We start from the raw sequence: 15466 nt of genomic DNA, 5'->3' as shown, positions 1-15466 counted from the left end.
GGTGGCCAGCGTGGTGGGATGCTAGACGGCAACACAAGCATTGGCCTACCTGCTCGTGCTCCGCGGCGCGCTCGGTGGGCTTGAGGGTCCGCCCCGAGGCGGTTCGAGCTCGGATTGGGGGCGGCTGCGGCGGCGCCGCCGGCCCTTCGGCGGGTTTGCGCTTCCTCGTCGGCGTCGCAAGTTCGACCTCCTCCTCCTCCTCCTCGCCCTCCTCCTCCTCGCCCTGCTCCTCCTCAGCGCCCTCGTCGCTAGCTGCTGTAGAGGCGGCGGCAGCAGGTGCTGCCCCATCGATGGCAGCAGCGGCGAGGAGGAGGTTGAAAGCCGCGCCCGCGGCGGCAGTAGCCTGAGGACGAAAGTGTGCCCGTCGAGCGTGTGCGCATAGCTTTGTGAGCGGTGCAGCCGACTGCACCTCGGTGTCGGTCGACTCAATTTTCGCGCCCCCGGTCTCTCTGGGGCCACCTGCAGTGCGAAAACACAAGTTGGATGGTTTGCCATCTCAGGCCACGTGGGGCGTTTCGGCGCTCACGGTTTGGCTCGATGACTCCTGGCGCGTTTGGGCCCTGCGTCCTCTGCGGAAGTGGCGGAGCAGCAGCAGCCGGGGGGAGCTGCACCTGACGGACATGGGGCGACAAGCTCAGACGTTAGCTGAATGAATGGGAGAAAGGGGAGAGCTGTGTTTTCTGTTCTCTCTCTGCACTCCTTGTCTCGTTCTCTGTCGTTTGATTGATTGATTGATGGGAAGGCGAAACACAGTCCGACCAACGACTGGGACACCAACGTTTGTAACGAAAAATGAAGAAAAATCCCGCCAGTGCGAGCAAAACCGCGGGAACTCCACCGATCTCCTGCGAACCAATGCCGAGGCGAGGCTTCCGCCTCCTCTCCGACTCGCCCTCGTTCGCCGACCTCCTCATCACGGCGGACAAGGCGGATCTCGTCGTCGGCCGCAGCATCCACGCCGACTATCGCATCGCGAATGCCCAGATCTCGGGCACGCACTGCACGCTCCGGCTGACTCCGTCGGGCCGGCTCAAGCTCACGGACACGAGCTCCAACGGCACCTTCGTGAACGGAAGGGAGATTGCGCGCTTCAAGACCGTCGACGTGCGACGCGGCTCGACCATCACCTTCCTCGTGGCCTCTGTCGACGAGCGCGACGCCGAGTATGGCGACGAGGTCCCGGCCTTCACCGTGTGCGACGCTCCGCCGCAGCAGGCGGTGGCGGAGGCGTCGCCCGGCCGCGAGACGGTCCCCGACCGCGTGCCGGCGCTCCCGGCCGCCAAGCCGCCCCCCCAGCCGGCCTCCTGCCGCTCCGAGGTGCAGGGCCGCGTGCTCCGGAAGCGGCCGCCGTCCGGCTCCGCATCGGGCGGGCGGGCGCGGCAGGTCGCGCGCCGGCCGAGGGAGAGCCTGCTGCTGACGCTCTCCGCGGACCTGCTCGGCCAGATCCTGACCGCCCTCGACACGCCGGCGATGCTTCGCGCCGCCTCGACCTGCTCCCGCCTGCGCCTCGAGGCGACCGGCGCTCGGCGCGTATGCTTGCGCTCGCTCCGCGTGCCGCTCGGGCTGGCGGAGGCGGCGGCCTTCTTCGCGCGCTTCCGCCGGCTGAGGAGCGTGCGGCTCGACGGTCCCTGCCTCGCCCGCGACGGCGCGGCCGCCGTCCTCTCCGCCCTCCTCCCCGACCTGGCCGAGCTGGAGGTGCCGGGCAACCCGCTCACCTCGCTCGGCGCAAAGGCGCTGCTGGCGGCGGTGGAGGCGAGGGCGGGCGGGGGGGAGCCGCTCGCGCTCCGCTCGCTCGACCTCTCCTCGTCCGGCCTCTGCCGCCTCACCGGCGTCGCCCATCGCGAGGAGACTAGCCGCCGCGCGCGCGGCCCTGCTCCCCCCGGAAGCCTGCCTGATGCTTCTCGGAACCTTCCCGTAGGACTACCCTCGCCACGCGTGCGGACTGCTCCTCGCGCTGCGGCACGCGCCGGCCCTCGTCTCGCTGCGGCTCGCGGGCAACGAGCTCGAGGCGGGGGCGGCGCAGGCGCTGGTGCGGGGCGGCTTGCTCGGCCGCGGCTCCAGCCTCGAGCTGCTCGACATGTCGCACAACAGCCTCGGCGACGAGGGCGTCTCGGCCCTCGCCGACGCGCTGCGGCACAGGGCGGCGGGGCTCGCCACGCTGCTCCTCGATCGCAACTTCGCCGGCTGCGAGGCGGCGGGCCGCGTCGCGGGGATGCTCAAGGTGAACCGGCGCCTGCGCGAGCTCCGCCTCGCGCATAACGCCATCCGGCACGGCGGCGGCGAGGAGATCGCAAACGCGCTCGACGCGAACCGCGGCCTGCAGCTGCTCGACCTCTGCTGCAACACCTTCCTGCTCTCGCTGACGCACGAATTCTCCGGCGCCGACAGCAAGCTCTACCGCCGCCTCCGCTCGCCGCCGCGCGACGACCTCACCATTCACCTCGGCTGAGTAGCAGAGGGGGGGGGGCCGGGCGCGTCGAGGGCGCGTCGAGGGCGCCTAACAGCCCGGCGCTGTCTGCATGGATGCTCATGTTTGGGGTGAGAGAGGGACCTTCCCTCGCCCTTGCCCCCCTGCTTGTTTTGAAACGAGGGGCGTGAGAGTTTTTTTTAGGGAAGCGGGAAAACCGCGGATAACACGGTGTTTCGCGGCAACGTATAAAATCCATGGAAGCATTTGTCTCGCTCGAACTCGTGGGTAGAGGCACCACGGGCGTGGCGCACCGCGTTCGCCGCCGCAGCGACGGCAGGATCCTGGTGGTCAAGCGGATCCCGCTTTCCGGCCTCGATGAAACCAAGCGCGCCACGATGCAAAGCGAGGCTTCGTGCTTGCAGCGGATCCGCCACCCCTCAGTCGTGGGCTTTGTCGATTCCTTCATCCACGACAATGTGCTTCACCTGGTGATGGAGGACGCCGGGAGGGACTTTGGCATGTGGCTCAAGGCCCGCGCCGCCGCCGGCTGCCCGCCGACCGACGAGGAGTTCATCTGGAGAGCCGTCATCCAGGTCGCCTCTGGGCTGAGTGCGATGCACGGGGCGCGGGTGCTGCACCGCGACATCAAGCCGGACAACATCTTCACGGACGAGCGCGGCGTCGTCAAGATCGGCGACCTCGGGCTCGGCCGGATCATGTCGGAGCAGTCGCACCAGGCGACCAGCAGCGTCGGCACGCCGCTCTACTTTTCGCCAGAGATGTGCGAGGAGCGGCCCTACGGTCCAAAGTCGGACGTCTGGGCGCTGGGCTGCTTCCTGTACGAGCTGGCGACGGGCCGCCCGCCCTTCCTCGCCTCCAACCAGCTCGCGCTCGCGCGCAGGATCCTGCACTCGCCTGTGCCGCCGCTGCCTGCGCGCTACTCGCCGGAGCTCGCCTTCCTCGCCGTCAAGCTGCTCGAGAAGGACGCGTCTCTCCGGCCGACGGCGCAGCAGATCCTGGCCTACTCGCCCGTGCGACAGCGCCTGCCCGCGATCAATGCGCTGCTCAGCCCCGAGGGCGTCGTTCGGCCACAGCTCCCACCGCAACCGCCGCCGCCGCCGAAACCGCCGCCATCGCTGCCGCCGCTGCCGCCGCAGTCTTCTCTCCCGCCGCCGTCGCCCCCGCCCCCGTCATCGCCGCCGCCGCCGCCCTCTCTGCCTCCCCCCCCTCCTCCGCCGCCGCCGCCGCCCCCAGCCCTCCCGGAAGAGGCTGCCGATCTTCCGACGGAGCGCGCGCCCCCTCTGCTGCCAGCCTCCTCTCTGCTGCCAGCCTCCTCGCTCCCCAGCCTTTCAGCCACCTCGCTCCCCAGGGCGATCCAGTGGACGATCCCGTGGACGCCTTCCGCGTGCCCCAGCAGCTCAGGACGGGAGGCGTGGCAGGGCGTCCCGGCGGCGGCATCTAAACTCGCCCACGAGGCGGATGCAACGGATGCAACAGATGCAACGGATGCGGCGGCAGAGGCGGCAGAGGCGGCAGAGGCGGCGGCAGCAGGGGCCGCCACTCGCCCGATGGCTGCAGAGCCCGCTGCGCCGTGCGCGTCCGCCTTCTCCGTCGGCGAGGAGGGCGAGGAGGGCGGCTCGCGGCTGTCTGCGGGCACGACGCGAGCGCACTGGGCGGTGCCGCGCGGGCACCGGTCGCTCGAGGCCGTCCTGCTGGCGCTCGAGCGGGAGAGGGCCGAGGGAGACGCGCTGCGGCGGCAGTGCGCTGCGGCGCGCAGCAAGAGCGCGAGTCTCGCGCGCGAGCTCGCGTCGTGCAGGAGGAGGCTCGAGCGGGAGCAGCAGGCGGTCAAGGCGCTTTCGGAAGAGAGAGAGGCGCTGCGGGAAGCGCTCGGGGGTCGGCCGGCGCCGCTGGCCGAGGCGACAGAGGAGCAGGCGCAGGCGGAGCAGGCGCAGGGCAACCAGGCTGCCGCCGCGCCGTCTGCCGCCGCGGAGGTCTCCGCCCCAGTCTCGCGCACGGAGGGCACCGCGTCACTTGCTGCTCTGACCGCGCCAGCTGCTGCTCTGACCGCGCCAGCTGCTGCTTTGGTCTCAGATGAGGAGGCGGCGACTGAGCAGCCCCTCTGCCGTCCGCGCTCCTCCTCCGCTCCTCCGCCCGCCGCAGTCCCACCGGCAGTCGCGGAGCTCGCAGCGTCCGAGGCAACCGCCCCTCCTGCAGCGACTCCGGCGGAGAAGCGGCCGCCCTCGCCGCCGCAGCGCGCAGCGCCGTCGCTATCGCCCGGGCCGCCTCGCTCTCCCCTCGCTGCCCTCGTCGGCGAGGCTGCGGCAAGCGTCATCTCGGCGTACGCACGCGCCGCCGCGCCGCTTCCTCCGCCGCGCGAGCACGACCCGTCGGAGGCTGAGGAGGCTTCGCCTCCTTCCGAGGCTCCTTCCGAGGGTGCTGCCGCCTCGGAGGCTGCTGCCCCGGCGGCTCAGCTCGAGCACTCGTACTCCGCGCCGCAGCCGAGGCTGCTCGCAAGCTCGCCCGAGGACCCGGCGGGCGGGAAGGAGCTTGGGGAGCAGTGCGTCCCGGCATCTGCTCCCGCCGACTCACGACGCGAGATTGTCGGCGCGAGCAGCGGTTGCGCGAGCAGCGGATCGGCAGCCGGGGCTGCCGAGGCCCCCGAGCCGCCCCCGGCGCCGGCATTCACCTTCTCCTTGCCGCCGGCGCGAGCGGAGCCCGCCCAGTCGGCCGGCGACACCTCCGACTCGGCCTCCCTCCTCGGTAGCTCCACCCCCGTGGTCATCGCAATCTCGCACTCGCCGAGGCCGCGCGAGTCGCCCGACCTGCCGCGCGGGTCGGCGCAGCGGAAGCAGCTGCGGGCGCTGCGCCGCTCCTCTCACCGGACGGACCCTCACCGCCGCCACACGCCCCGCTCGACCGCTGTGCCGTCGTCGGCACCGCCCACGCCCACTCGGGCCCCTCGCCACGCCGATACGGCGCAGAGCTTGCCGCAGCTTCCGCTGACGGCCTTGAATTTGCCGCCGTCCGACAAGCCGCACGGCAGCGCCGCTTTCGGCGTGCTCTACGCGTGGCGGCGCTCAGACTTGGCGCTGCCCAGCGAGGTGCGCGCTTCGGCCGAGTCGCTCGCTGCGGTGCCGTGGCTGCACTGGGGCGGCTCGTGGCTCAACCGGCACCGCGCCGCCTGCATCCAGAGCAGGCATGCAATCTGCTTGCTGTACCGTGCGCACAGCCAAGTCGCGGTGCGAGGGCTGCGCGTCCGCTTCCGGAACGAGGCCACTCTCCGCCCGCTGCGCGTGCCCACCCCGTTCAGCTTGCCTCGCTCCGAGCCGTCGCCGCGCGGCCGCTGGGCGCTGCTCGACCTGCCCGCAAGCCTCACTCGATTGCGAGAGGTGGCCGAGTTTACGCTCGAGTTCGACGCGCCGCACCTCCTCGACGAGGTCTTCGCGATCGGGCACAGCCCGTCGCTCGTCCGGACCGCCGTCCTGCACGCGCGGGCAGAGGCGCGACGCGCCGCCGCCGCCGCCGCCGCTGCCCACGGGTGGGAGGTCAGCGCTCCGCCCCGAAGCTTATCCTCCTCCTCGACCCTCGTCTCGTCCGCATCTGCTCCGTGCTGCGCGCCTCTTGCGGCCAGCCAGGCGGCGTGGGACGGCGCTCGGCCGGCCGCCGCGGCTGGCGCGGCGGCGCCGCTCTTGCTCGAGAGCGAGTCCTCGCGGCTCGTCTCGCCGAGGGCGCAGCGGCTCCGCCACTTCGCCCTCTCCACTGCCGTGCAGCCGAGGCGCCGCGCTCTGACGACGGCGCACGCCGCCGGGCCCGGCGCGGGCGACCCTGCAGACGCGCCGCCGACAGCTGCGCCGCCTTCAGCGTCGCCTCTAGCCCCATGGGCCGCGCGATCATCCGCGGAGGCGCGCCGCGATGCGGTCGCGGGCTCCGCGGGCAAGTTCGCCCCTGTCGAGGCTCCTGCAAAGGCCAACCCGCACTTCCGAGCCGACTCTCCCTCGACGGTCGCGCGGCGACTCCACTTCGACGCTGCTCTCGCCAACGACAGTGCTCTCGCCGACGCCGAGCCGTGCCCGCACCCTCGGACGGACTCCGACGCCGCGGACGTGGCGAGTTTTGAGCCGGACATTTGCGAGGGGAACAGCCCCATCCATCGCGTGGTTGTCGTGGAGAAGGACATGGACGTGCTCTCCTCCCCGGAGAACTCGACGGAGCAGAGCGAGGAGCCCGGAAGCGCGACGCATGTCGGTGCTGTGCATGCCTTCGGCGGAGCGGAGGACGAGCGTCGAGCGCTCGTCAGCGAACTGCGGCGCTTGCGCGCGGAGGCGAAAGCGGCCGAGCTGGCCAGGACTTCAAGCGTCTAGCCAGGTATTATTTAAACCATACCCTGCATGTGTGATGTATATACATATATCTCCAAATTCGAGCCTGAGCCCTGGTGTCGAGGTGTCGAGGCCCGGTGTCGAGGGTTCGAGCTGCTGTCGAGGGGTAGAGGTGTCGAGGCCTGTCGAGGCCTGTCGAGGCCTGACGAGGCCTGTCGAGGCCTGACGAGGCTGGTACCACGCTTGCCAGTGTCGAGGGGTGTCGAGGGGTGTCGAGGGGTGTCGAGGGGTGTCGAGGGTGTCGAGGGTGTCGAGGGTGTCGAGCGGGTGTCGAGTGTTGTCAAGAGGCGTCTCGCCGCTGCAGCGTTGTCACCCCTGCAGCGTCACCGGCGCACAAAGCGCAACTGACCACAGCGCTCATGGCACAAGGCTGGTGCCATGAGTCAGTGGACATTGCCACTGCACAAGGTGCTGTCCAGCAGCTAAGGGCTACAGTACCCCATCGCAGCAGCGTCGCCGCCGCTGCAGCGTCGCCGTTGCAGCGTCGCCAGTGCACAAAGCGCAATGGACCACAGGTCTGCACTCATGGCACAAGCTCACTGGTGTGAGGATTCATTGCCACTGTACAAGGTGCTGTGCAGCACCTGAGGGCTACCTGAGTACTGCCATGTTTGCTACATCAACAGGGGCGCAACTGAGCTGCAACTGAGCTAGAACTTGAGAGGCTGCAACTGAGGGATGAAAGTACTGCCAGCGAAGTTTGATTGCTGCTGCAACCCTGATTTTCTAACTCTGTGACTCCAATGGGTCTACCTGGTACGTCTCTGCTGTGTTAGGATCATCAGAGGTGTCGAGCGGTGTCGAGCGGTGTCGAGCGGTGTCGAGCGGTGTCGAGCGGTGTCGAGGGGTGTCGAGGTGTCGAGTTTGGCACCTTGACACCGGCGAGCGTGGTACCAGCCTAGATGGTGTCGAGGGGTGTCGAGGGGTGTCGAGGGGTGTCGAGTTGGCACGGGGTGTCGAGGTGTCGAGTTGGTGTCGAGGTTTGGTGTCGAGGTGTCGAGGCCAGGGCTCAGATTCGAGCTCGCCTCGTTCGGACCCTCGAGGAGACGCGCGAAACAAAAGACCAATGGGGGAGGTTATACACTTCAAGCCGTGATACTTTTTGGCCATTGCGCGTGCAGATGGCCAGCTCGGATGGGGGCATGGTCCACCGCTGACCGGTTGCAGTGGTGTGAAATTAATGTTCGGCCGCCGCCCCTCCCGTGTGTGGCGGGCGGAACGCGCAGAACCAACCTCGCGGAGCTCGCGGCGCAGGGGCTCGGCAGGCTGAGAGAAGTCGTCGAGTCCTTTGAAATGGGCGGGTGCGACGCGTGCACTGCAGACGGTCAGAGCTTGATTTTTCTCAAAATGCCGTGACGTAATCGCGTCAATAGTTGTACGTCGATACAAGATAGGCACTAGCGGCACGGCATGACTGCACCGCCCGACTGCAGCAGGCCGAACCCCAAGTTTGTGGAGTCACTGCGAAGGCAGGAGAAGCTCAAGCTCGCTGGCACCCGAGGCTTCGACCTGCCTGGCATCCGAGGCCGCGACCTGCCTCCCAGCACTCCTGCTGATCCGTATGGTCCGCCGCCTTTTGAGTGGGAGAGTGCGATGTGCTTGATGGGTGCAGGCAATCGAGCCGTGGTATCTACGTATGGGATCATGCGGGGCCTGCACAAGAAGGGAAAGCTCAACCACTTTGACGGCATCGTTGGAAGTACGTGGCAACACTCACGTTGGCCCGATCCACTGCAGTTTTCACAACCACGTACATCACGCTTAGACCAACAACAATCAGCGACTCATCATCCATTCCTCCCGCCCCCGTAGTCTCCGGTGGCTTCTGGGCGTTGTCCGCCTACACCTTTGGTCTCGCCGACTTGACCGCTGACGGCGACGCCGAGGACTTGCTGCTGGACGTCAGCCGCGATTGGAAGCCGGAGGCCATCGCAGACCTCGATGTGCTTGAGAAGGAGTCGATGGGTTTTGCCACCACGCTACCCTTCGGCCTGCGCGAGATCTGCGAGCTCCCCTTCTACAGCTGTGCAGAGTGCCTCAAGGCGGTTGGCCTTCCCGTGCCGGGCTGCCACGCCTTCTGGCAAGAATCGGTGTACCGCACGTACCTCAAGACTTACGGCATCCCCAAAGGCCGCTTCCTCGCCTCGAGCGAGGCCGAGGCCGAACGCATCGTGTCCGGGCGGCCCGACCTCAAAAAGTCCGATTTTCTGTGGCCGCGCCGCTGCGGCAAGACGCAAGACAACCCCTCTGGAGAGCACCGGAAGCCCGAGCCGATGGCTCTGTACGCGAGCATCATGCCGACGGGGCTCAGCAACGCCAATGGGCTCGGTGCGCTGAGCGAGCAGCAGGTGAAGGCGGCCAAGGGCGGGCTCGCCGACGCCATTACCGCCCGGGAGGAGTACAATGGGGTGACCACAGTTCCCTTCTTTGCCACGCCGACCGCCGCCGGCACGCGGTACGAGGCTGTGTACGTCGACGGTCGGATGGCGCCGCAGGGGCCGCCCGAGATGCGCTTCTTGAAGTGCCAGGCCAACACCGGATGCAAGCCCCCCGCGCCGATTCGGTTCAACAAGGTGCACCACCCTCCTCACGAAGCGCTCGTCGACCCTCCCGGGTGCTGCCCGCCGTGCCAGAGGGGCTGCTGCCCGCTCGAGCCCAGCTCAGAGAGGCTGACGCTCGAGACGGTGGCGTCGAACGCCACCCAGTTTCTGGTCATGGGCATCAACGATTCGAATGCCTGCATGCGATGCGTTCTCAATCCGCTCCTCAACCTCATCACCGGCAGGCTCGACATGAAGACTGCGCCCGAGGACGCCCTCCTGGCCGAGGGCGTGCGCAGCCAGGCGATGCTGGACTTTGTCGACGGCGGCGTAATGGACACGCAGGGCGTCACCGCCGCCATCGCGGCGGGCTCCGCCAAGAAGATTCTGCTGATGTGCACTCCTCAATTTCCCTTCAAGCCGCCGCCAAAGACCATGCTCGACGACGCGCGTGCCAAAGTCCCGATTGGGGGCGACCCCATGTCCGTCGACGCCGTGAAGGCGACGCGGAAGGCCGTCATGGATGCGCTCGGCGACTGGGTCGACTGTCTAGACCCGGACGGGATGCCCGTGCTGAACGAGTCTCTGTCCGCGCTCTTTGGAATCTACCCGGAGAAGGCGGCGGACCGGCAGGGTGGCAGGTCTGTCCCGGGCGGGCTGACCCTGTACACCACGGCGCAAGTGCTCGACTCCGCCTGGTTTCCGGAGCTGCTCGGCCAGTTCAAGGAGCTGTACGACGCGGGGCGGCCGCTCGTTGCCACGGTCTCCGACATCCAGGTGGTCAGCAACCCGTTCCACGGCACCTCGGCAGTCAACCCCGACGGCACGCCCCACAAGATCGACCTGACCGTCTTTATGTACAACCTGCCGGGCGAGCACGGCGCGTACGAGGTGAAGGCGGACGGCTCCCTGGGCGAATGGGTGCAGGATGCAGAGTACGTCCCCGGGTCGTGGGCGGACCGCGTGCCGCCCGATGTCCTGAGCAAAGCCGGCGATAACTTCCCCTACCTGGCCGTCACGCTTGAGAACTTTTCGTGCGACACCGGCTTCTTCATCGAGGCGTACCGCAAGGAGCAGGTGAATTTGTACGGCTACCTCGGCGACTTTATGGTGCACGACTCGTGGGACGAGGTGCTGGGGCCATTCTTGGAGGACCTGTGACGCACAAAGTGTGGGGTAGGGGGGGGGGGTCGGAGCATGAACGATGTGATTGTGAAAGGTGGCGTGCGCCATCGTGTGCGACGCGCATCCGCTGCACACACCCGAAACTCACAATGTATAGTAGATATTCAGCCTGTCGCATGACCTGAGCTGTGTGCAGCACCTCACCGGCCGCCGGACTGCCACGAGAGATGCATATTGAGACTTTGTGAGAGTATGTGAGAGACCGACGCGTCCGACCGCGAGGCCCCCGACCGCGTGAGCGCGTGAGGAGCGAGTCGCCGCCGCCGAGCCCCCGCACGCGCATTTTCGAGGAAAAGCGTCAAAAAGAGCGAAAACCCCGAAATTAACGGCGCACGAGCCGGGATAGCGCCGCTCCCGCAGGCGCCGCGACCGCCATGGATGCCCATGGCCAGCAGGGCCCCCCCGCGCGCCAGCCGACACGATGGCAAGCGGGGGCCGGAGGCGGTGCCCGAGAGCGTGCTACAGGGTGAGTGCGAGTTTCGGAGCCGGGCCTAGATGGCCCGCCGATTGACACACGGTATTGCAATAAATTACTTCCTATTGCTTCCAGGGCAGAATTGGATGCGAAGCTCCTTCCAATCATCATTGCACTTAATGCCGCCGGTACCCGAGAACATGGGTTTCATGCCGGCGAGTTAGTTACGAGTACGACGGCTTCTCGGTCGGATCGGCGGTGGTGGCACATGCTGGACGACGAGCGGTGGCGCGCCGTCCCAGAGCTGGCCGGCGCGGGCGCAGGCGGCGCTGCCGCAGACGGGGATGGGGATGCGGCGATGGACCGCGCGGACGGTATTAACAACCAAGGCGCTCCCAAAAAATTGCTCTCCGCGTCTCTCGTGTAGAGACCCGCCGTCGCGTGCCGTCCTCCCATCCCTCCCCTGCTGTCTTTTCTTTCTTTCTTCACCGCCTCTCGAGCGCGGTAGAAACGCACGATGAGTTGCAACATCTTCTTCACGCTTGAGCTCGACATCAGCGGTCCGGATGCTGCGACCGTCCGCGCTCGCTGCGTGGCTCCGAGTAGAGGGGGCGTTCTGCAGTTAAGGGGAAACCCGGTACACGGAGCCCTCTCGGAGACCCGTGTTTACTTTACGGCCCTTCCCTGCGAACGCGCACCCCCCAGGGCTAGGGCTCTCTTGCCCGCAACCCGATCCCGATCATCTGGCCCGCTGGGTGTGCTTCTTACATCTTAGCCCCCCGGCCCTGGCTAGGGCCCTGGATGTGAGGCTGATGACAGGGTCCCCAAGTGCTCCAAGACAGCCCAAACGAGGGATGGGGGAGGAGGACAGGGTCCCCACCTGCACGAGCAGGATTTTGAAAGGACGATCAGGGGCACAGGTGGGGCTCTCCTGCCCCTGACAAGGGACACGACAGGCTCGCAGCGCGGTGCACGGTGGACTCCCAACTCCACTGGCGGTCTCATCTCAGTCTAGCGACCTGCCTCCATGTGCCGCGACTGCTGCCACGTCACGCCGCGTGGATTCTTTTTGAGGGGGCTGGATTCGGGCGCTGCTCAGAAGAACTTGTGTATACGGCTCCCTCGGCGACTTTATGGTGCACGACTCGTGGGACGAGGTGCTGGGGCCATTCTTGGAGGACCTGTGACGCACAAAGTGTGAGGGGTAGGGTGGGTGGGTGCGGGGGTGGGGGTGGGGGGAGACTCTCTTCTTGTGGGCGAACGATGTGATTGTGAAAGGTGGCGTGCGCCATCGTGTGCGACCCGCATCCGCTGCACACCCGAAACTCACAATGTATATGGATCTTCAGCCTGTCGCATGACCTGCAGCCTGAGCTGTGCGGCGCGTGGATTCTTTTTACAAGTGTGGGTCGTGTGTAACTCTCGCACTGCTCTAAACCTCTATCTACCTAGCTCTCGCCACAGGCTCAGCCTCGCCTCCGCCCGCACGCTCGACACACAACAGAACCCGGACGACGTGCGTTTTTGCTTCTCCACAAAACGCGCACAACGCCCGCCCCAGTCAGCGGACAGCGCCATCGAGAACAAAGACTTTGGCGAGCCAACGCAGCCGAGAAATAAATTCTCCGCAAGAGAGCCCGCCGCTGTCCTGCGGTGCAGGCCGCACATTGCTCTACTCGCACAATGTGGGTAAACGAAAGTAGCGTATACGCTACTATGAATGAAGAAGCCGAAAAAAGACGCCGCGGTCAGTCCGCCCGAGCCGACCAGCTGCCGACTCGCACGGCAGCCTCTTCCTCTCGACCAGCCTCAACTTCCGTACAGTCAGCATTTTGTCGCTGCGTGCTCGTGGCCAGCTGTGGCGGCGGTCGAAGTTCGCCCAGATTCGGTGACGAGCGCCAGACGATAGTAGTGCCTCTGTTCGCCCTGTGCATGTCAGGCCAGGCTGCAGCAGGGCACTACCATCGTGCTGCCCTGTTGCAGCCTGACTTTGCCCACTGTGCACAGTCGCCAGAGCACCACCACCGCCCGGCATCGTGTCACGGCGAGCTCCTTCTGCGCCCGCTCGCGAGGCTCTCGCGCTGGCACACTTTGGCCATCTGCTGCTCGCGTTCGGCGAGCTCATCTCTGCACTCCTGCCACGGTGCCGTCACCACACACCTTCTGGCCGGCCTGAGCCGCGCGGGGTCGCCAGCGGGGGCAACGCGTCGACCTCTCTCTCTGGTGCACCACGGGCCGCAACGGCCTGCTAGCCGCGTGCGCGAGGAGGCAGTGTGCCGGCACAGTCGAGCCGGAGCATCGGGTTCTTGATGCTTGTGGGGTCAAGTCTGACCTTATGCGGCCTAATATGCAATAATAATGCTATGCTCTCACCCAGTCTTTTGAGATATTATCCCTCAAAGTCGAATTTTCGTTTACTGGAGAGAGAGAGAGATTTTTAGCAATACCAAACAACTCTAACACTCACACGTCATTTGGGGCCTGGAGCCCTGTTCACGCGCGCGCGAGACGTGCAGACAGGGTTGCCAGGTGAGAGCGAATGGCGCGGTTCACGCCTCGCACAACAGAGAGAGAGATGCGCTCTGCATGGTGGGACATAAAAGAAAGCGAGTACTTGTTTGTTTTACTGGTGACCATAGTAGTGTCTGTCTTGTTTGCGAGATCTTCAAACGAATCCTTTAAAGTCTCGACAATCACTAAGCTGCTTATGTGGCACCGCAGAGGCTCCCTTGGGGATGCCTGAGGCCACCCCAACCACTCACTAAGCCGTACGTAGACGAATTGTGCGCTACTTTTTTCGTTTACCTACATTATGAGAGTATTTTTTTGGGCGGCGCTGGGGTGACAAGTGTCGGGGCTTGGGCTCTCCGCCGCAATGGCGATGGCGACGGGCGGCAGCTCGGACCTGACGGCGCAGGGCGCGCAGTGGCTGCAGGGCGCCAAGGAGGCGGTCATGCAGATGACCAAGGGCGAGAAGAAGGACGAGGACGAATCGTACTCGCCGTTTCAGTCGCTGCAGAAGGCGGCCGTGCTGCAGGAGTGCAGGTGCTTCAACGACCGCGAGATCAACCCGCGGAAATGCATCAGCATCCTGACCAAGATCCTCTGGCTCCTGGCGCAGGGTGCGCGCTCCGCCAACCGCGCGCGCCCAACGCCCAGCGAGCGGGCGCCGGGCGCGCGCTGCCGACCGCCAGCCCCGCGCCTCTCCGCCGCGCAGGCGAGAAGCTGACCGCGCTTGAGACGACCGAGATCTTCTTCGGCGTGACCAAGCTGCTGATGCACAAGGACCAGCAGCTCCGGCGGCTCCTCTACCTCGTGCTCAAAGAGCTGAAGCCGAGCCCAGAGGAGGTGATCATCGTCTGCGCGACGCTCACAAAGGACATGAACTCCAAGGTGGACCTGAACCGCGCGAACGCGCTGCGTGTGCTCGGCGCCATCATTGCGCGCACCGACCCGACGATGCTGGCGCAGATCGAGCGCCACCTCAAGCAGGCGCTCGTCGACAAGAATTGCTTCGTCGCCGCGTCTGCGCTCGTCTCTGGCATCCACCTGATGCACGTCAACCCCGAGGTGGTTCGCCGGTGGGTCAACGAGGTACAGACGGCGCTGGCATCGGACAACCCTTCGGTGCAGTACCACGCCCTCGCGCTGCTCCACCAGATCAAGCGGCAGGACCGCCTCGCCGTCTCCAAGGTGGTTGCCTCGCTGACGCGGACGCCGCTCAAGTCGCCGCTCGCGCACTGCCTTCTCATCCGGTTCGCCAAGGCGATGATGGAGGACGGTGGCTCGGAGCGCGACCGCGCGCTCTTCGACTTTCTCGAGGCGTCGCTCCGCCACCGCTCCGACATGGTCATCTACGAAGCGGCCACCGCCATCTGCTCGCTCACGTCGGTGGCGCAGCGCGAGCTGTCGCCGTCGATCACCGTGCTGCAGCTCTTCCTCTGCTCGCCAAAGCCGGCGTGCCGCTTCTCCGCCGTGCGCACGCTCAACAAGATCGCGATGGCGCACCCGATGGCGGTGACCCCCTGCAACATGGACATGGAGGGCCTCATCAACGACTCGAACCGCTCCATCGCCACGCTCGCCATCACCACGCTGCTCAAGACGGGCTCCGAGTCGGGCGTCGAGCGGCTGATGAAGCAAATCACGTCCTTCATGTCCGAGATCGCGGACGACTTCAAGATCGTCGTCGTCGACGCGATCCGCGCGATGTGCCTCAAGTTCCCGCAGAAGCACCGGCTGCTCATGACCTTCCTCGCAAACGTGCTGCGCGAGGAGGGCGGCTTCCAGTACAAAAAGGCCTCCCCGCCACCGCGCCCGACCCCCGACCCCCGCCACCGCCCGGGCGAGAGGGCGCGCGGGGAGGCGCGCCGCGCGCCACCCGTCTCGACTCGCCACACCGCCCCCCCCCCTCTCATATTATAAATATGATTTGTCACATCTCTTTTTATTCTACACTTATCCACTTCTCTCTTCTATCTTTCACTTCTCTACCACCTATTTCGCTTCCCTTTCCCTTTCGTTTCTCTCCATTCCA

General features: G+C 66.4%; 4 protein-coding genes across 4 annotated transcripts; all 4 read left to right on the top strand.

Annotated features, from left to right (window-relative positions):
* Positions 1-855: 855 nt before the first annotated feature.
* Positions 856-2449, top strand: EMIHUDRAFT_119391 (hypothetical protein; the record flags this gene model as incomplete). Its single annotated transcript, XM_005767614.1, has 2 exons — positions 856-1746; positions 1919-2449. 2 exons carry the CDS (start codon positions 856-858, stop codon positions 2447-2449), a joined length of 1422 nt encoding a protein of 473 aa, XP_005767671.1.
* Positions 2450-2664: 215 nt separating this feature from the next.
* On the top strand, positions 2665-3429 carry EMIHUDRAFT_76245 (hypothetical protein; the record flags this gene model as incomplete). Its single annotated transcript, XM_005767613.1, has 1 exon — positions 2665-3429. A coding segment is annotated over one exon (765 nt), but the record flags the coding sequence as incomplete, so codon positions are not given.
* Positions 3430-7855: 4426 nt separating this feature from the next.
* On the top strand, positions 7856-10490 carry EMIHUDRAFT_245881 (hypothetical protein; the record flags this gene model as incomplete). The annotated part of the gene is made up of 4 exons (XM_005767612.1): positions 7856-7864; positions 8044-8090; positions 8226-8488; positions 8602-10490. The coding sequence occupies 4 exons, from the start codon at positions 7856-7858 to the stop codon at positions 10488-10490; spliced, it is 2208 nt and encodes a 735-aa protein (XP_005767669.1).
* Positions 10491-13774: 3284 nt separating this feature from the next.
* COPG1-2 (COPG1, gamma subunit of the coatomer) lies at positions 13775-15228 on the top strand (the record flags this gene model as incomplete). Its single annotated transcript, XM_005767624.1, has 2 exons — positions 13775-14051; positions 14147-15228. Coding segments are annotated over exons 1-2 (1329 nt in total), but the record flags the coding sequence as incomplete, so codon positions are not given.
* Positions 15229-15466: the final 238 nt, after the last annotated feature.

This window comes from Emiliania huxleyi (genome assembly GCF_000372725.1).
Source record: "Emiliania huxleyi CCMP1516 unplaced genomic scaffold EMIHUscaffold_481, whole genome shotgun sequence".
In the NCBI taxonomy this organism is placed as follows: Eukaryota; Haptophyta; order Isochrysidales; family Noelaerhabdaceae; genus Emiliania; species Emiliania huxleyi.
The sequence above is the reverse complement of the archived record's forward strand: the minus strand, read 5'-3'. Positions and strand labels throughout refer to the sequence as shown.